The 21,764-nt window shown below is 36.8% G+C and overlaps 1 protein-coding gene across 8 annotated transcripts in view; it reads right to left on the bottom strand.

Moving 5' to 3' along the window:
* Cep170 (centrosomal protein 170) overlaps window positions 1-21,764 on the bottom strand; it is a 167,526-nt gene that overhangs the window by 77,381 nt on the left and 68,381 nt on the right. For 5 of the 8 annotated variants that reach the window (XM_029554100.1, XM_008849168.3, XM_008849165.3 and 2 more), the window contains exons 7-10: window positions 20,964-21,098; window positions 13,383-13,859; window positions 7,617-7,774; window positions 7,137-7,430 (exon numbers count right to left, since the gene is read on the bottom strand). In XM_029554100.1, coding sequence (XP_029409960.1) covers window positions 7,137-7,430; window positions 7,617-7,774; window positions 13,383-13,859; window positions 20,964-21,098 — 1,064 coding nt within the window. The remainder of the gene's footprint in view (window positions 1-7,136; window positions 7,431-7,616; window positions 7,775-13,382; window positions 13,860-20,963; window positions 21,099-21,764) is intronic. The other 3 variants (XM_008849171.2, XM_008849172.2, XM_008849169.3) reach the window with 1 other exon arrangement.

Genomic DNA, 21,764 nt, shown 5'->3' with positions numbered 1-21,764 from the left:
AAAGAAAAAAAAAATAATACCAAATGTAGGACAAAATAAGAATTTCGTAGCAATAATCCTTAATTTAACTAAAATTATTTTCGATTGGGGGTGAGCTTACTGGCAGAGTGTATGCCTAATATGAGGCCCAGCACTGAAAAAGTCCAAATCAGTTGAAATTCAGATTTCATTTTCTCAATTCTAGCTACTCCAGGTCTCACATCTACTTTGCATAGCTGGTTACTCTCCCCACTCCCCAAGCTGTCCCCACCCCTACCTTGGGCCTAGAACCCCTCCTGCTCATCCCACCTGAGATCTCTGGGTCAGCCTGACAAGTAATCTCTTACCACTCATTGAACAAGCTTCTTTTTACCTCAGACAGAGACTATTACATAGTTCCACAACTGATCAAATGCAGAGAATAAGTGTCTGTGAGGTGCCCAGCCCTAAGTGACACATCTACAATATAACCTCTACACCTAAGGCTCAGGGAACTTAGTGGAACAGGGGGCAGAAAGAATATTGATATATCTTTCAACTGTCACTAATGAAGCTTCCTCATGCAACTGATGGTGATTAACACAGAAAGCCACAACTGGCTAAAATGTAGAAAGTAAGGGAATGTAGAGCATGTATCCCTGGATAGGACTCTCATATTAGACCTCTGCCACCCAGGGCTCAGGGAACATTGTGGAAGAGAGGGCAGAAAGACCTAAGAGCCATGGGTGGTGAATGATCACAAGGAAACAGAGTCTTCCAGGCTTCTGGGAACTTGCTCATATGAACTTACAGCAATGGTGACATCATACACAAGACCCATGTAAACTCAAACCAGACAAGAGAAATCTCCCTTCAAGTTGTTGGTCAGGGTAGTTCAAGAGAGTCCCAAAATAATACTGGCTATTGCCACAGCCCTTGTCTCCCAGAACTGCTGAAGATATCAACACAACCTGCTTCTGACAAAAGACCTGGAGCAAGTGAACTGGAACAGACCTGGAAGCCTCCTCCCAGAAGACTAGCTCTCATAGTATCAAAAAAGTACTATATAACTTGCAAAGAGAGAAAAATCAACCAATGGTTTACCTAGCTGTAAAGTCTATGAACCAAAAAAACCATGACTGGCCCAGCAAAATTTCTATTGGTATAACAGTGGCATTTTTATCTTAGCGGTAACCAACAACTGTTTAGCTGAACTTAAGGTCCACTTGATAGGGAATCCATGCAGGGCACTGTAAACATAGCCAGGTTTTTATAGTTGGAGAGGCCATAGACCCTAGGGAAAAACCCACTGCTGCCACTTTCTTAACCAATGTAATTTCACTAATGTATTTTAAAATAATTATCTTTAAATTCATAGAAAAGAAACTTCCAATTTCTCCATATTGTTAATGGGCCCCCTAAAATCTGGATGCTTATCTATGACCATTTTCTCCTATCTTTGTCCCAAGCACGTTTTTAAGCTGGTGGTGTTAGCTATTGGGAGGCACTCTTCACTTCTACTACACAGGCAATTTTACTGAAATTCATACATTTCTTTTTTCTTCTGACCCAATTTCCACTCATCTGTACTTAACATACTATTATCAGAACTAAGCTTATAGCAGACAAGTTTTAAATTGCACATTTTAACACACTATTTTGGGATCAAGATATAAACTAGTTTCAGAGAAAAAAAAATACAGGAAAATTTTGTGGGGACCTTGCTGGATTTAACCAAAATACACTGAAATAAATAAGCTTATATATATTCATATATAAACAAATAAAATAAAAGCATATCAAACCTTTTATTTCTCATTTATTTCTCATTTATGTTTTCAAAAGATACTTATAGTCTACCACAAACAAGAAAGTTCATTGTAAAGATGGCAGACAGGAAGTAAATTAGATAGAGGCTAACTTCTATAGAGAAAACAGAACATAGTACTCTGATGGAAAGATACAAGAGGTGGAATGCTGGAGCTACTTTAGGGAGGTCAGGTAAAGACTCTTTAAAGTTATTATAAGAATGGAATTTCTTTAGCTGGACAAAAATGAGTTATGGAAATCAATGGTACTCACAGTTGTACGTTATGACTGTATTTAAAACACTGAAATATACATTTAAAATGCTGAAAATGGCAAACTATGTTATATATATATAAAATGAAAAAAAAAAGAACTGAAAGAACAAATAAGGTGAATTATGAGGAGACAGGCTGGCCAAGAACTCAAGAGCTTACAGGAAAATGGAAAGTCCTTCAAGCGGAAAAATAAATGAAATCTTCATATAATAACATAAGGAAATGGAGCAAATCTATTAAAATTAGACTTTTAATGGAGAAGTAAGCGTTCCCTCAGGTAGCTTTGAAAATTAACATAGTAGAATAGTATCTTATGCCTGAGAAGGAAATGGAAATAGTTAAAAAGGGTTGAGAATTAGATCAAAAGTACATATGCCTGGTAAAAATTGAAAAATAAAATCTAGCAAAGAGAAAAATAAGTGATCATCAAAAATCAAAATGCTAACTCTATATGAAGATCTATTATTGTTCAAGGCTTTTATCTGAATTACTCTTTTAGTTCCCATACACATCTGGATTTATGAGTGGCCTTCAGTCTGTCTATATATCTGTTTGGCCTTGACACAAATTTGTGTGTGTGTGTGTGTGTGTGTGTGCGTGTGCATGTGTATGCTTGTATGCACATGTGTGTGCATACACGTGAAGGCCAGAGGTTGATGTCTGGTGTTTTCTTAGATCTTGTTCCACCTTATTTTTTGAGACAGGGTCTTCTCATTAGCTCATTTAGATTACCTACCACTGAACTTCAGGTATCCTCCTGTTTCTGCCACCCCCTGCCCTGGGGTTACAGATGTGCATTGCCACCCTTGGCTTTACACTAATGCTGCCATTCCAGGATCCACTGCTTTCCTTGGGCCTTCTGACTCACCTCCTATATGTTCTATATGCTGAGTTTTTAGTCCTGTTATAGTGCTTCTGACTCTGGATTCTTTCCTGATACTTGCTGGCATAGAACTATCCCTGACCTCTTTCTGACAGAAGAGAATATGCTAATAACAGGGATTTAAGGGAAGGTATACTGACAACAAAGGACAAAAATAAAAAGGAGAAGAAAACATCTGGCAGAGGCACTATGGTATGAAATTTAAGAGGAGAAATACTACTTTGAAAAGCCCATTACAATCATCTATATTTTTTATTGTTCATTTACTGTTTATTATCTTCCTATTCTCACAGCAAGGTTTTCCATTTAGCCGGGAAGGCTAGGAAGCAGTAGCCCTGGCAAGATGGTGTAGTGGAAGAAGAAACTGCTACCTGACTGGTTCTCTGGGAAGGTACCATCACAGAGGTCAAGGTGCGGAGGGATTGGGGAGATCATTACCATTATTACAGTGGGAGATGGCTTACTTTGAGTCAAGCAATAAATAATGTATTTCTATGTAAGCTTAGGCATAAACTTTAAGAAGTCTATAAACATCAGGAAGATTACAAAAGGTCAATGTGGTGTTATCTATTGACAGACACAGAACAAAAACAAACCAAAATGCAGTAATCTCATAATTTACGCATTAGAGAGGAGGGTATCTCAGAATTTTTAACTGAACATAGAAAATCAAGCAAACAGCATTTTGGCTTGGTCATCTCTTTAAAGAAATCTTATTTTTAACTGACCACAACTGAGGAAAGATGGAAACACATGTTCTGTTTATCTTTAGACTCAGGATACAATGTATTTTGGGGAAAACTAAAAAGGCATTTGGTTCTTACCAAATACTTACACATTTTGACACTGTTTTGATTCCTATATGACAATGTATCTCCTTGGTTCCTTTTCTACTATATTCCTTTGTCTACCAAGGTTGGTGCTCTTATTCTGTCTCCTTTGGCTCTACCTATTCTTTGGTTATCTCTCCTTACTCTGTACTCAACCATCCTTTGTTCTCTTATAATCCCTAGTCTGTATTCTTAGCCAAGATCTCTTGCTTTAAGATTCAGAGAGCTATAAGCAAATGACCAAATGACATAACAGCAGCTTTTAAGCAGCTTTCCCTATTTCTGGCCTTTCCAACTTCAACCCATATTTTGTAGTTCTGACAGTGATTGGTCACTGCCCTACTCAAAAGTTTTCAGGGCCAGCGAGATGGCTCAGTGGATAGGGACCACCAAACCTGACCACCTGAGTTCCATCTCTGGGACCCTCATTGTGGGAGAAGAGAATGGCCACTTCCAAGTTGTCCTTTGACCTCCACATGTGTGTCTGGCACACAAACTCCCACTCCCTACACATACACACAAGCCTGAAGCATTAAAACAAGGGACTAAAGTCCTTAATATGATAAACAAGGGGCTTCAGTATGTACGTAATTCCCTCTCTCCAAAGGTAATTGTAGTTCTCTGAGCAAGTCCGACTTGCTCCCATGCTTTGAAGACTAGTCTATAGTTTTTGAAAATTCTGCCCCTGCTATAACTATTATGAGGTTGTATTACACATGTTGAAAACTAATTTAGCTGCCAAGTTAAATCTGGTATTCATTGAGCGTATTCAATATGCTGATACTAAGTTCCTTTAGCCATAGGGCTTATAATTCTCTTTCTTCTGTAGGGGAAGTAAGGAAACAAACACAGAACTAGTAAAGTTGTGATAATGCTTAATATTAAAAGGGAAGGGCAGCAGTGGTGAGTTTAGGCTGGGTAATGAAAGCCTTCTCTGATGAAAGGATGCTTAACCCGAGACGACCTTACCTTTCGGACATTTTTACACCCCTTCAACACATTACACCTCTCAAAGCATTCAACATACTGTTTTAAATTTATCTGTATTTATATCCCACTGTATACTCATTTCTTGAGGGGAAGAATAGTCTTTTCAATGTGAGAAATCCTTTCTTCATACAAAGTCTGGCACAGTACAAATGGCATCAGCTACTTCTTAAATTCATGGAGTGACAAAGAGCTCACATCAAAGTTTTAGGAACCACAAACAGTTAAGTAGAACAGATGTTACAAGTTCCATTCCTCACACTCAAACCTCAAAAGAGGAAAATAGATGATGGAGCTAATCCAGACAATTCAATATGATGCCTATTAGCTACTCAGGCTCTTCCCAAGTAATGCTTATGCCTCAGACTGTCTCCTCTTGGCCTGCTTTCTCTGCATCCACAGGTCACTTCATCTCACTCAGAGTTCTGATTCCCGGCTCGCTATGTTTTTTCTCCCAGAGACTGACTTTAATAAGCTTTACTCTGGCTTCTACTTTTAACTATACCTACTAGAATCTCAGTTCTCTTACTCTTGACAGTCACAGGACAATCCAGTGACCCTTATTTTCTCCAAATGGTTTTCAGTTTTCTAGTTTATACAAATGAAGAGTGGCTGAATTAACTAGTCACATGATGCTATTATTGCTTTACAATGAACCTTGCTCAAACATCTAGGGTTTCTCAATTCTGAAAGTGATCATATAACTTTTTCTTAAATATGGGACACTCCTTGAAAATGAAAACTGATGCTTAGGGTAATTTTGTGCAGTAAGTATAAACCAGATTCTTTGATCCCCTCAATGCCAAGCAGTTTCTCAAGGAGGCCCATTTACAGAAATGTCTTTTTTTTTTTTCTTGGCTTGTTTGTCTTGGCAAGGCTGGTCCCTTGTACTGTAATGTCCCATTGTTTCACAGTTAACCCTGTCAGTGCTCAAAGAATTTTCTAGGACATGCCAGGACTTTGGACAAAGAACTTCCACTTCATATATGGAAGTTACTAATATAAATAATAATAACCCAAGCTAATCATCATAGGACTCTCATGGTCGACATTATGAGAAGTCTACTGTGTGTTTTTGAATTCTCACTACACCTATAAAGCATCTCTCCACTTTACATATAAATGACACTAAAGCGTAAGGAGGCTAATATACTTTAACGCATATACTAGTACACGCAGAGTTTATACACTTAATCCCAGGCATGTTTGCTGCAAGCAGCCATCTTCTGAACTATTGTTAAATAACCACGACTATAAAATAATCCTTTAATGAAAAAAAGGGGGAAATATCTACTGCTTTTTAAATCCTATATTTCTCTTTTAACAACTATAAAATATTGATTACATAACACTTATTTCCCAGACTAGTGGGTCTCTAAAAGTCTACATTTGTGTCACTCTACAGCAAAATAATTTGATCATTTGATCAATACGTGTTATGTTTGGAAATTATATTTAGAATTAAAAGTGAACATAAGTCCTAATATTTTTTTCCTGCATCCCAAATGATTAGGTATCTGGCCCACTCCCTGACAAACCATTCATTCCTAAGCTAGTGCATTCCAAACATTAATGCACACAGAAATTGCCGGGCTATTTTGTTTTTATATAGATTCTGATTTAATATGTTTGGCTGGCCTCCTAAGTGATGTCAAGGTTGCTCACTCATGAAAACATTTTGAGTAACAAGAATATAAACAAGGGATTAATGTTTGCTATTTTCTAGGAGGTAAAATAAATAGTTGATCTAAAGTCAACCATCTACTTTCACCACAAAACTGAGATGTTTTAGATCATACAACAATCATCAGATACATTAATCAGAACAAAGAAATAAATACCTGAAATGTAGGTATTCATTATGACTTGGAATAAGCCTGGCTAAAAAGAACAAAATACATAAAAACTGACTTTGTTCTGATATCACCAAGAAAGAGACAGAACAGCAAAGAGGAAAAAAGAAAACATGGACAAATTAATTATAGTGCATGCTTTTCATCTGCTTCCAAAGTGAAACTGGGCAGAAAACCTGTTCACATTTATATTTATGTTAATAGAGTTAGTGCAATCTACTTTGTTCAGTTTTGACATAAATAAATGCAAAATGACAAAGTCCAAACCATACTAATTTTTAAAGTCAATCAAATTTATACACCTTTAGAAGGCCCAAATACTTTAAATGTATAGTACCTAACCTATGAAACTCAGGCACATTCAGAATATAAGCAAAACGAAAGCAGAAAACATTTTGGTTTTAAAGTTTTCCAACTGCCTAACAAAACCCTAATCCAATACCACCAACTACATGAAAACATTTCATATCGACTCTCCAATAATATCCAATAGTCAAAATCCCCACACAACTAACATCATACCCAAATTTCAGTTATTTACCTTGTCAATCATTTTTCTTGCTTCCACCTCCTCACTGTTGGGATTCTCTAACTCAATGGTATAAGTACCCTTGTCACTTTGGTCATCATCATTATCCTTTTCTGAAGGAGCAGAAGTAGCTTGATTTTTTAACATTTTATCCATCTCCTGGCTTGGTCTGTGCCCAAGACTCCCTGAACTTCTTAATAATGCAGTTTGTAGGAAGGGTATTGGCACCGATGGCTCCTCTGATTTCTGTTTTAACAATTTCCCATGTGGAACACCATGCCCCCCTCTGTGATGCGCAGAGCTAGTCTGTAAAGACAAAGAAACCACTTTGGCATCTGCTGTTGGAGATTTTGCTTTTTCAAGTTTTGTATGTGGTGCTGAGAAAGTAGCTTCCTGACATAAGATTCCTGTACTTTGAGTAAAAGAATATAACCTTCTTTTTCTGGAATGGTCTTCATCAAAGAATTTAATCATAAAAGCAGTTTGACTTACAACAGCTTGGTCTTGATGCTTTTCAGTAGACTGGACCTTCTTTTTCTGTTCTGAGTGATGGCGTCGTAAATGTTCCTCAAGAGTTGCACGCTTGCTACAGCGCCTGTGCGCCCCAGCATTCTCTGAATCGCTCTGTGTACCATCATCGTGTTTATTTCCTGGACACAAAAAAGAAATCACATAATAGAGAAGAAAAAAAAATCAATGTAGAAAATTAGAAGTACATACAAAAGTGCTATTTGTTTTGACATCCTCCCCCTTCCTAACCCAAAGTCATATGTTCTTTTCAGTAACAGGCTCTGCAAACTTCCTCAAATGCAATGGTTACATTCAAATTTTATCAAGCAACAAGGAAGTCCTTCAGAAACAACTGAACGGGATGAATTTCTCTAAATCCTAACTTTATAAAGATTCATGAGTGCCTCAAAAGATAAGCAGTGTTCCACCATCTGTCATAGTTTATATTTGTAAGTACAATACATGTTAATTTTGTCTTTGAATCTTCAACTTTTGGTAGCAATAAAAACAAACAAACAAAAAAATCACCTGATTCTAACACAGAGATGAAAAAAGGTAGGGGCAACTGAAATGCTTATTAAACAGAGAACACAAATGGCATAAAAAATGGAGTATAACCTAATTTATGACAAGGCTCAAAAAATTTGTAGTTCAAAGAGTTAAAGGATGCTAAAAATCCTATCAAAGAAAAAGGAAAGCCACGACATCCTTTCAATTAAGCACCTACCCTACTGTGCAAATAACATGGTGCTAAATAAAAGCAGATATCAGGTCCTTAAAGCATACATATAGTCACATTAGAGATGTATGCCTAAGGAAAACCATTTTTCCAAACATTAGAATGTAGTTGAACTTTGAAAAAACAGTTTCCAAACAAAGGTTTCTCTATTATCAGAGCAAGTAAAAACCAACATATAGGTAATTAATTCTTAAGAGTTTTGTTAGGGACTGGGAATAACATTATAAAAATTACTTGATTTTTTTTTGCTTATTTAAAAAATTTCTCGCCGGGCATGGTGGCGCACGCCTTTAATCCCAGCACTCGGGAGGCAGAGGCAGGCAGAACTCTGTGAGTTCAAGGCCAGCCTGGTCTACATAGTAAGTTCCAGGACAGCTGGGGCTACAGGGAGACCGTCTCAAAATGACCAAAAAAAAAAAAAATTCTCTACCTAGATAAGCGTATTACAATAATCAAATAATTATTGTATTATTACTACATCAAATTATTGAAAAGTCAAGATAAGTATATCAGAATAATTGAATGTTATTTTATTATTACTACACTAAATTATTGTAAAGTCAATAGTTATTCTATGCATGTTTGAGAGGGAATCAGGTTTTAAATTCTTTGGAAGTTAAACATTGGCATATTCCAATCTGGCAGAAGTAATCTTTAAGTATTTCTGAGCTGTGTACTTTAATGTGACCCTTCTAAATAATGTGCTTTCCAACAAGAGAATGATCAGAAAGCCTGATGAGGTGTATGAGTGGAGGAGAGATGTATGCCTAAGGAAAACCATTTTTTTCACGCTCACTTCTTGTTTCTAATGGATTTATAAATGACCAACAGTGGTAACAATTTAACGTAAGAGAGTAACCTGCAAAATGTGACGTATAGAAGAAATGAGAAGAGCAAAGAAGAAAGGAAGGGTGTCTTGAAAAAGTCTAGGAGGAGAAATGGGAGGTGGGTGGCATTCCTATCAAAGTGACAGTGATTCATACAGAAATCAAACATGACAAATACAAAACCCCTCAAATTATTAACCATCTAAAACACAATCAGAAAAGAAAAAAAAAGTGCTTAATTAATAGAATCCTGGCCACTGATAATGATCTAGGAATCACGTATAGCAGATGAAAAGCAAAACTAACATTTGCTAGTTCAAATGCGATTTTCACTATAACACTCTTTACAAGCTGTTTCACTCGTGCTGAGTAAGACAACTGAGTAAGAATTCAGTTTGCTAAGGTTCAAAAAGAACAAACTCTAATTTCCTATATAATAAGACCAAATAACTTGAAACAGACTAATATTCAAATGTTTTAATGAAGATGACCATTTTCCTATCTTTCCTGTAATTGCTATTCCTTCTAGCATTTGTATGTGACACAAGGCAAGGTGGTGAGCCATCTGATCAGAGCTGCAATCTTCTGTGTTTACTCAACAAAACATCACTAATTCTCCTTAACAGGTTTCTCTTCCTCTCTGCCTATCATTAACCATGCCTAAATATACTGAAGTTTATGATTTCTTATATTAGGTTAGCTGTCCTTAGTGAGAAGCTGTAGCTAAAAGCAGCTGCAACTCTCCTAAAGGGTGAAAGTGTATGGGCTTTGTGAACATTATTTTCCTCACTGTCCCAAAGCGCGTGCACTTTACTCTTGTAGGAGCAAGACATCTATCTATCTATCTATCTATCTATCTATCTATCTATCTATCCTATGCATCTATCCATGCATCCATCATCTATCTACCTACCTATACATATATCCATCCATCCATCATCTATCTACCTATCCATCTATCCTTCCATCCATCATCTATCTATCTACCATCTATCTATCTATCTATCTATCTATCTATCTATCTACCTACCTATCCATCTATCTATCTACCTACCTACAATTATTAAACTGATTTTAGCATTTGCTAAAAGTCTAGGTTTCATAAAATTGTTACTAATATGTAATTACATTTATTTAGAATCTGAATGTACCCTTTTGATAACTTAAATAGTAGTAAATCATCTAATGATAGCAGCTTTGATTTTTGGAGAAAAGTCAAATGTCACTTTTAAATACATATGAAGAAATAAGATGGATATGTTTAAGATACAAAGTGAGTTATTCCTGTGAAAGAGTTTTTTTTTGTTGTTGTTTTGTTTGGATGGCTTATAAAACAGCAAATGTAAAAGTAAAGTTCCCAGTAGTGCCACCATAAGGGAATATGCTTACCTAGAGTCAACTTCAAAGGGCAACAGAAATGTGTCTAATTTCTAGCCAAGGCTTTTTTTTTTGGACAGGGTCTCCTTAGCCCCAGCCAGCCTGTAGACCAGGCTGCCATGCCCAGCTAATTTCTGGTAAAGTGTTATACTACCTACTGACTACTGTAGAGATACAATGCTCATGTGGATACTAATGCTTCTGTATGTGATGAGGCTTAGAAAGAGGCTTGGAGAAGAACAAAATGTATTAAAAATGAGGGTTTAAGCCAGGCATGGTGGCGCACGCCTTTAATCCCAGCACTTGGGAGGCAGAGGCAGGCGGATCTCTGTGAGTTCAAGGCCAGCCTGGTCTACATAGTGAGCTCTAGGACAGCTGGGGCTACACAGAGACCTTGTTTCAAAAAGACCAAAAAGAAAAAAAAAAAAAGAGGGCAATTAACAGCAAATACAGAAATCTATTAGAATGAGTAAAATGACTGCTATGAAAGGATTCAATCAAGATTTTTATTTATTTTGTGTGTATGAGTGTATTGACTCCATGTATCTAAGTGCACCTGTGTTGTGGAATGGCCAAGGAGGACAGAAGAGGGCGTCGGGCTCCCTGAAACTGGAGTTATGGACTGTTGATAGCTGCCATGTGGGTACTGGGATTCAAACCTGGGGCCTCTGCAAGATTAGTCAGTGCTCTTAACCACTGAGCCATCTCCACAAGTCTCCCAACAAAGATTTTTAAATGGTTCCTTCCTGAAGGATCTTTTCAGCACGATCTTTGTATATTTAGTAAGAGTATGAGTCTTTTTTTTTCTTCGGTCTTTTTGAGACAGGGTCTCCCTATAGCCCCAGCTGTCCTGGAACTCACTATGTAGACCAGGCTGGCCTCTGTCTCCTGAGTGCTAAGATTAAAGGCGTGGGCTACCATGCCTGGCTAAGAGTAAGGGTTTTAAGAAGACTTAACAAATTTTCAAGGTACATGCTATCTCCTGTATTATCCTAGAATGAGTATTATTTATCCAATTCATATTAATGATTACAATTTATAAATGTGTTTTTTTCTTCTTTTTTCTTTCTTGAGACAAGGTCTCCCTATAGCTCCAACTAGCTTGGAACTTGCTATGTAGACCAGACCAGGCTGGTCTTGATCTGAGATCTGCCTGCCTATGCCTTCCAAGTGTTGGGGTTAAAAATGCAGGCTTTCAGAGTGCTCGGTGTCCCTATTCCCTATTGGCAATTTGAGTACCCCTTCAGAGGATGGCGTGATTAAGAATAGGAGGTAGGAATTGGCTAGGCAGTTAGGGTAAAAAGACCCCCAAAAATGTAGCCAGTTTCTTGGCTAAAAGTCAAAATGTCCTTGGGCCTTTTAGCAACATACTCTGTTCCAAGGCCAAAAATGTCAAAAGTATTTGGGAGCTTGTATCTAATCCTTAAAAGGTTTTAGGGTTACCTCTTCAGAGGGGAGGGAGTGGGCATGGATTTGATTAAAACACCTTATATGCATGTATGAAACTCCAATAAAATTTTTGTAAAAATTAAAAAAAGATAAAATGAAGGCACTGAGTTAAAAAAATGCAGGCTTTTTATTTGTGAACTCTAACCTACATATGCATATATATCTTAATTGTGTATAAAATTATATAGTATGAGTAAAAAGACCACAATTACATCTCAAAAGTCCCTATGTCAGGTAACTGCTGATGAATATAACTGAATATTGTAATAGGTACCAATAAAGGCTTAGGGTAATCACATGATCTGACTATACTGAGATGTCTTAGGAGCAAATTAGAAATAAGTATATATTATTATTTCTTCATTACTTGACCAGAAGTTCAGGCATAAGTTAATGAATGCTCGAAACCAATCATATCACATATGGAGAGGTCCCAGAAGAAGTGCTAAGAAAGAGAGAATGCCACATATGGTCCTTGACCTCAGTGAGTATTCCTATAGAGTGAATTAGCTCCTAATAAAGCCACAGAATGGTGAGATTCACAGATAATCATAATTTGTTCAGTATCATTTCCTTATTGATAACATATTAAATACAAGACAGTAAAACAAATTTCAAAATAAATTTAGTTGGTAAAACCATTGGGGAAAAAACCGATCAGCTGATATAATCAATATACATATATAAAAATTTTAATAATTTTGGTCAAGTGTTGTACTAATAAATCATATATAATAAGTAACATATAATGTAAGACTAATGCTCATAAATGAACATTAAATTATAATTTTTGTACTCTTGATAGCAAGAAAATTTAGATTTATTTAGATTAATGGACATCTAGTAAGTATGTGAAAACTTGTTTTGTAACTTCTAAAAATAGTTTGCAGTTCCAAAATATTCCATTAATAATGTGACTATATTATCTAAATGGAACTTTTAGCCTACATCAAATAGCTTAAATTTGTTCTCAACATCAAGATATGCTACTTTACTCAAAGCATGATAAAGAACTGTATATATATCTTCTTTAAATCAAGAAAATGATGGAAATTATTTTCTAGAGCAGTCTACTTGTGAAATGAATAAACTTTTATTACCACAGGAAAAATAACATTTAATGACATAAATAAAAATCCAGTAAAAGCAATGTGGTTTTGGCAAGAAAATGAAGAAAGACTATCTTGAATGAATAATCTGGTCATGAGCAGGGCGTATGCTTTAGAGCTTGACAATTAAATGTAAATTTTGAAAAAGCAGATGTTTTCTACTGTATAATTATCTAAATGTAGTTTGGTAACTTTGGAGACTAAATTTCCTTTGTGACACAATAGGAATTTCTGAAATTTACTTTACCTTTCAACCTTTTCAAATACACTGGAACATCACTTTTAATACTTTTGGAGTCCTCTTCTGTCCGTTCCCATACCATCTGAGGGGGATTGTTTTGAGCTAGCCAGTCAGCTACTTTGTTTTCCGGTGCCATCATTCCTGTCTGAATTCCAGGCAAGTCTTGAGTTCCAGGAGAGGACTTCTTTGACTTGTGGCGCTGATCAGAAGTAAATTTTGTCACATGGTCTCTAATAGTTACTTTTCCTGGGGTACTGTCATCAAATTCAATGGTAAATGAAGCATGCCCTGCACCTGCTGTATGGGAACTTGGTGTGTCCTTGGTTGGGATTTCATGAATAGTGCTCTCTGCTATTTGTGATGGCTGTTGAAATTCTTTTGTAGGGATTTCAAAATAACTTGGTTCCCTACAGAAAGGAAAAAGTACTTCTTCATTTGCTGCTGCAGACTGTTCCTCAACTTGCTTGGCATCTACGCTGTACCCTAATGAGAAAAATGAGAGAGAATTCAAAATATTTGGGAGCTTCTAGGATTTGAGGGTCAATGATAATGACCATTCACATCACTTTGAGAATTAGAGACAGATCATAGTCTGGATGAAAATCAGTGGCACTTATACCAGAGAAAAAAGTGTCTCAAAGATGAAAGAATCTTGAGTATTATTCAATCACCAACAAGAGATACAAGATGAGTAGCAGAAATGGCAAAGGATAGCAAAGCAGGTAAGAGGGATCTTGCGTGGATAGGGCCATAAATTCCAACATGGATAGAGATATATATATATATGTATTTGTCTATATATATACATATACAGATGTATACACATATAAAAAGGATAGAAAAAGTGTAAATTTTTCCTCACCAAGTCAGCAGGATGAGCTGTTTGAAACATCTGAAAACAAATGTGGTGCTCTAATAGAGACTATGAGGATGAAAACATGAAGTATGTAAGTGATTCTTTGGAAGCAGATTCCACTTACCATTCTCTATCATTATATTCAGAGACCCCCTTTTTTTTTTTAGGACAAAACTGGTATTACTGATGTGTGATCCTTGGAAGAAGACAGACCCATTTTATATGATAAAAGAGTGGTTAAAGATAAAGTATGTGGTTTGCTTGTAGCATGGGCGCCAAGCAACAGTACGAAAGAAATAATATGAAAGTAGAGTTGTTTGTTGCCAGCCAGTAAGTCTAGAAGAGACTTAGCTTGCATTAATATATAGCAGATGTGCCAGCTGCCAAAAAGTACTTAGAAGAAAGCTGAATTGAACGTTTCAGATTAATAACAAAACGTGGCAAAAAAGAAAGCAAATAGGGATCACTATTCTCCCATTACTTAAAACACTATGGAAAGATATGAAAATAGATGACTTCATCAATAAATATACAAAGGTATACAAATGAAAATGACAACTACAATACCTTGAATATGTATTATTGTACAAATACACAAGGAAAATGTAAAGATCAAATTGATCCTCGGTTGAAAAAAATGAAAGTATTGTCAAGATGGTCTACTATTGAGAATAAATTAAAGTGAAATATATTTCCCTAAGGGTTAAATATCAACTCTGTTTTCAAACTGAGTCATAGAAAATCAGTAACAATTTACTAGGAAGAAAAGGCAATGCAGGCAAACTAAGCTGGTATGAATTATTTTCTAATTGTGTAAAGTATTTACTCTGCTGACGTACCTTCAAATATTAAATCTTGGTACAATTCATCAGGTACTAGAATTGAATATAAGTTTTTCATGAAATTTTCTACTTTTATGATTAGAAGAATGAGGTGGTAACATTCTATAATCAAATCAAATGTGTACAATATAATATTGAAGGCATCTGGCTCCATTACAAAAATTAGAACAATCATAATCATCATTATAAATTGTCAAAAAATCTACGCAGAAGGCAAAGAGAATATTTAAGAATATTTAAGAATAACAACTTTCAGAGTAAAAATTATTTTTTTTAATTTACTGCTTATTAATAAAAATGCAAAACTTTAGGGGAAACTATGACTACACCAGGTGACAAAGGTAAGACAAAAACGAAGAGCAGACACATGGCCTTTGAATCATCGCACCAGCACCATTTGGTGCCTAGAGCAGTTTTAACAAACTTGAAAGGATCCTGAGGACATAGCTGTAAGGTAACTTACATAACAACGATTCTGAGTAACAGAGGAAAAAAATCTATGTTCTTAGCTTTCTTTAAGCTAAATTATTGTGCATTTCACAATAATTTGGTAATTGGTTTAACTTGGAAAAACAAAAACAAAAACAAAACTCCATTGTTTTTTGTTTGAAAAGCTCAACCATGTGGAAAATTCAGAATGTGAAGAGAGATTCATTTCCCTGAAGATAAAAACAGATGAAGTACGGTCCTTTTAGAACACTGGTATTGCCTGTATGTAAGTGCACCCATGTTGTGCAGTGCCTGAAGAAGACAGAGGAGGGCATTGGATCCCCTGGAAATGGAGTTACAGACAGTTGTTAGCTGCTATGTAGGTGCTGGGATCTGAACTGGATCCTTCGCAAGAGGAGACAGTGCGCTTAACTGCTGAGCCATCTTTCCAGCCCCACATGTAACATTGAAATGTTGAGACCAAGTTAGCACACAGAACAAAGATACTGCTAAACTGTAGACATAGCTCCCTTACACAATATTCATACCAAAGTAATTACCATAGCTTATTCTACAGAATTAGATTGTGCTTTTTTTTTTTTTTTGGCAGCATGGTAAGTTATCTGGAGATTCCAGATTCACAAGGACCCAGAAAGGGGCCTTTAAAAAATGATGAAGAACATCTTTTTTCTTGAATGCTCATAGTCCCTACAAAATACTGAGCTTTTAAATTTTAAAAATCAGTACCCAAGAAGCACATTTTTAAAATAGTATTTTGGGGTGTGGTAGTGGTGGTACAATTGTGCCTAGGGAGCAAATCCAGAGTCTTACACATGCTAGGGCAAGCATTCCACCATGGAACTATATTTTCTGCTTGCAAATCACTTTTTTTTTTGGTCTTTTTGAGACAGGGTCTCCCTGTAGCCCCAGATGGCCTGGAACTCACTATGTAGACCAGCCTCAAGATCACAGAGATCCACCTGCCTCAGCCTCCCGACTGCTGGGATTAAAGGCATGCGCCACCACCCCTGGCGCAAATCACTTATTTTAAAAAAAATTATTATTTTTACTTTATGTGTATGAATGTATTATTTACATGTATGTAAGTGCACCGTGTTGTGCAATGCCTGCGAAGGTCAGAAAAAGGTGTCAGATTCCCTGGAACTGGAGTTAGGACTGTCGTTAGTGCTATGTGAGTGTTTGGACTTGAATCCGGGTTCTCTCCAAAAGCAGTCAGTGCTCTTAACCACAGAGCCATCTCTCCAGTCCCACAAATCACTTATTTTTTATTTTTTAGTGGCTAAAATGCTTGCTACCCAAGCGTTCAGACCAGCGTTTATCCCAGCACCCACATAACTGCTGGGTGGGCATCAGCATCTGGAAGACAAACAGAGTGGGTCTCCAGAGAAAGTTGGCTAACCAGACTAGCCATTCTGGTGAGTTGTGTGTTCGCTAAGAGACTCCGCCTCAATTAATATGATGGAAAGCTATCTAGGAAGACACCTGAAATCAAGCTGGGGCCTCCGTATATACATGCACATGTCCTTACCCTTCCCACATGCATACATGTAGGATCACTGTTTTAAAAATTGGTCAAATTAAGCAAATTTGGTATGGAGTCTACAATATCTGCTTGTTTCCTAAAATACTTCAGGTCAGTACATTTCTTCCCCTATCTTACATTTTATTATTATTATATTACTCTTTTTTGTGTGTATGAGTGCATTGCTTGCATGTGTGTAGGTGCACCTGTCTCATGCAATTCCCGCATCAAATTCCCTTGGAACAGAGTGGTTAAGAGCACTGACTACTCTTGCAGAGAGCTCGGGTTCGATTCCCAGCACCCAAATAGCAGCTAACAACTGTCTGTAACTCCAGTTCCAGGGGAGCCAATGCCCTCTTCTATCTTCTGTGGGCACAACACGACATAGGTGCATTTATACCCATGCAGGTATTAACACTCATACACAAAAAATAAAAATAAATTAAAAAATTAAAAAATCTGAAAAGGTTAAATCTGAAGTAGTAGCATTCTTATATCAATATGAAAAAAGCAAGTACGTATCTTGTTCCACTGTTAATCAGGTGAATCTGACAAAACACTTAAAAACTGTAACGCAAATTATTTAAGGTTTTATTACCCAAAATAAATCCCAAGTTTATGACAGTGATTTGGTAATCTGACAGAAATGAGATACAGTGAGAAGAGGCGAACAAGGTGAAAATCACTGAGGAATTTAGTTTCAACAGGGTATGGTGGCACACACCTGTGTTCCCACCCACTCAAGAGGCTAAGGCAGTAAGATGGTAACTTTGAGACTAGTGAAAGCTATTTGGCAAGATCAAGGGTAGACTGGGCAAATGGAGAGTATTTTAAAATAATAATGATGAAAAAACCTAAACAAAACAAGACAAGGCTGGGACGTAGCTCAGTGGTGAGTATGCTTGCCTTGCACATTCAAGGCTCTGGGTTCAAGCTCTAGTACTAGGGGCAAAAAAAGGATTTTGTTTCATTAACATGGATGAAATTACTGGCAGATATATCATAGTTTGAAATTTATTGTATTATATTGAGTAGTCAGTTTTCAATGTCTTTGTTTTGGAGAGTTTGTTTTAAATCTCCACACCCTATGAAGTATATCCTTTTACAGTAATTGGTGTGTGTGTGTGTGTGTGTGTGTGTGTGTGTGTGATTACAAGACTAAACATCATCGAAATTGTAACTGCTTGTGGTTAAGAGCATGGATGTTGGTGTCAGGTTTGAATCTGAGGGCTGGAGAGAGGACTCAGTGGATAAAGTACTTGCTGTGCATGAAAAACAGAGTTAGAATCCCTAACACCCATAGAAAAGTGAGGCAGGTATGGTAGTTCACCTGTAACCTCAGTGCTCAGTTGAACCTGAGCTCACAGCTCAGCATAAGACTCTGCTTGATAAAGTGAAGTGTGCCAGGGGAGGACACCTGACTTCAACTGCTGGCCTCCACATCCACACATATACATGTGTGCTCAGAGACATGTGAACATATGTACACATGTGAACACACACAGAACAAACATCCCAAGACCATTATTTGCTACGTTTAGTGACTTTGGTAAGAAAATTAACATTACCGTGCCTTATTTCTTTTATTTACAAATGGGTAAAAATAAGAGAATCTTCTACTTTTAGATATCGCCTTGAAGATTAAATGCATATGAACACTTGGAAGAAGTGAATAAAGAATGCACCACTGAAATGTCAGCCATTATTCTAAGTCATGGTTTTTCAGGTATTTGGTACAGGGATTTCCTGCACCACAGTCATATGCAGATATCACTGTAATTTAGAAGTTAGTGTGGCAGACTTTCAAAGCTGTTTATGTGAGGGAGGGGAAGGCTACATTTTTAATGGCTACATAGTCATCAATATCAGACAGTTATTTTCATAACTTGGAATTGTTACACTGATCTGTGATTTCTAAACCATCTATTGGCTGATTTCTCCACCCCCATCCCCCCAAAGCAGATACCTCTAGTGAAAAATGAAAGTCTTATATAGGGAACTTGAAGTAAGAAACTCAATGGTTTAGTTATGGAGAGACTTAAAAAGAACAGTGAATGAAACAGTATCACATACCAGCAGTACAGCATCATTTAGTAATTTATACTGTACATATCTCTGTGTGAGAACAAGCAGCAGTTAGCCCAATTAGCCCAGTTTATGGGGGCTACACTTGGAGAGAACACTGAAACAATGCAATGGGACATGAGGCTCACTAGGGCTTAAAAAGTTGAAAATCTATTTGCAGGCAAAAGGAAGTCACTGTAGTTGTTTTGGAATAGTGAACTAAAGATCAGTTTAGATTTGCTATGCAAAGTGAACCGCAGTAAAGTTGAAGCTTAAGGTCAAAAGTGCGCAGAGGAAACAGGCAAAAGAAGTAGGTGCTACATTAGATAAAATGAGAACAAAAAGTTCAGATAAAGTAAACAATCTTGACTAACATTCATCTTTTTCATGTTCTTCCTTCCTAAAGGAACTGCTTCCTAAAAGAACTTCAATATTCTATTGTACCATTTTTCTAGGACACTGCTCATGTGCCTTAGGGAAAAATAATTCCACACTGGGCTTCCAGGTAAGCAAAGGCATTCTAAAGATAATCTCACATACTTTGCCAGAGATTGGGTTCAGAAAAGCCCATGACCTTTTCCTGAACCTATGAGAAGAGAAATGTGTTGAGAATTTTGGGGATAGGTCTTCTTCCTGGGAATTCTTCTGTAAGCAGAAGAATCTTTGTTCTTTGCTGTTGAATGTGATCAAAGTATTGTATAACCTTGAAAGTGGATAGTAGCAGCTTGGAATGTGAGGGAAAACTATGTACAGGAAGACAGAGACAGACCAGGTAGCACTGGTGCTGATACACTGCACTGAACAACCCCGAGAGGACTCAGTGAGGGGAGCCAGTACATTTCTCTCGCATTTAATGACTGGTAGCAGCTCTGTTATCTACATTGACGTTATATGAAATCATATGAAATAATATTTCATGCTTTCCATAAAGGAAAGCATTGGTTAAAGAAATCAGGAAGCAATGATGGAAAGTTATCTGCAAAGCTGAGGCACAATAAGATCTAGTTAAACACGCCAGCTTTTTAAAGACCCTGGTGTAATTAAAGAAAGAATATTTACAATCTTCCAGTTAAGAAAAGTGCAATGTTTATTTTGTGTAAATAAAGTCAAAGATAGGAAACTTGAAAGAGTTCTGATAGGATTTGTCCTTGCCTTGGAGATACAGTATATCTTCCAAACTAATTCCTGGTATTTGTGCTTAATTCTTCCAGTCCTGGATCCTTATCTGCTGTTGTTACACAAACTAGCTGCTCCATCCTTCAGTTCTGAACTCTTTCCAAAAAACCTTATGTGATAATTGATGTCTCCATTTATTCCTGGAAATCTTCATTTTCTGGACACTTGGGTTACCATTTAACCACACCACCAACAAATGTTTCCTAATTACTAATCTGAGGCTCTGACCGAGAACTACTTTTTTCCTTTGGTTGCTGAATTCAGTAATCGTGTTACTAATTAACCTCAACAAACTAAGCACACTGAGGCTTTAAGGAAGTTGTAATTTCACACATTTTTCTATACATAACAAAAATATTTTATGATCAAAATATGCTTCTGAATCAAGTAAACACATGTAATTCATATATACCTACTATTTTTGTCTACTTCTTTTTAATAATTATTTAAGACGTACTTAAATTTAAGTCCCATTTTGCCATTAATCAGTTACAATTTTTAACAATTTCATAAACCAGAAAAATATGAAAAGATTTTACCAAGATATTATCAGTGTTTTATGTGAGAAAAATAAGAAAATTTACATAGATAATTTTTCAGAGTAGAATGATTTTTGCTTGGACTATAAGAACTTACTCAATATGAATTTGATACCATAGTCATTGAAGTATTTTTACCTGATGTTCCAGCTTCATGATTTTTTTCTTCAGGTTTACCATTGGACTTGAAAGCTCTTTGTTCATCTACCTCATCATCCCCCCACCATGATGGCTGCCCATACAATGGAGTACCACGGGGCATAGCAGAAACATCTGAAAGGGAAGGGTAAAAATCACTCAAAAGCAGAAGAAAGAACACAATCCACTTTTTCATGATTGTAGAATTATTTAATTGATTAAGTAACAGTACTTGTATATGACCTTAAACAACTCTGACCATAGCTAAGTAAATGAAAATTAGCATTTACTGATATCTAAGCAATACAACGTGCTATAAATTATCCAACAGCTTTGCAAAGTGCTAAGAGTCACTAGAACAAATGATCTTTAATTGAATATTTAGTGTCATCAACAGAAGACACTAGTTGAAACTGTACAGTAATCGACAAGGTAAAAATGGAACCATTACGATCTGTGTCATTAAGGATAAAAGGTGAAACTAGACTCCCATCCTCAGACCTCTTGGGAACAACTTAGTCCCTTTCTTGGGATCCAGGAGCACCGCTTCTGGACCTGGCCCCGCCCTCACCTCTCTCTGCTTCCCGGGACCTGCACCACCGGGTAACTCTCCTAGCCTGCACTCCCATCCTCAGACCTCTTGGGGTAAGTCTATAGCGCAGCCCTCCGGGCTTTGATTCCCCAAGCCACATTCACCCTTCCATCTCCCCCGCTATTCTCTACTCCTAGTTTGGGCCCTGCGCCATTCCTAGTCTTGGGGCCCCAGACACCTGAGGAACCAATACTGCTTCCTGATCTTTT

The sequence above is a fragment of the Nannospalax galili genome, unplaced genomic scaffold, assembly GCF_000622305.1.
Source record: "Nannospalax galili isolate Female #2095 unplaced genomic scaffold, S.galili_v1.0 scaffold543, whole genome shotgun sequence".
NCBI lineage: Eukaryota > Metazoa > Chordata > Mammalia > Rodentia > Spalacidae > Nannospalax > Nannospalax galili.
The sequence above is the reverse complement of the archived record's forward strand: the minus strand, read 5'-3'. Positions and strand labels throughout refer to the sequence as shown.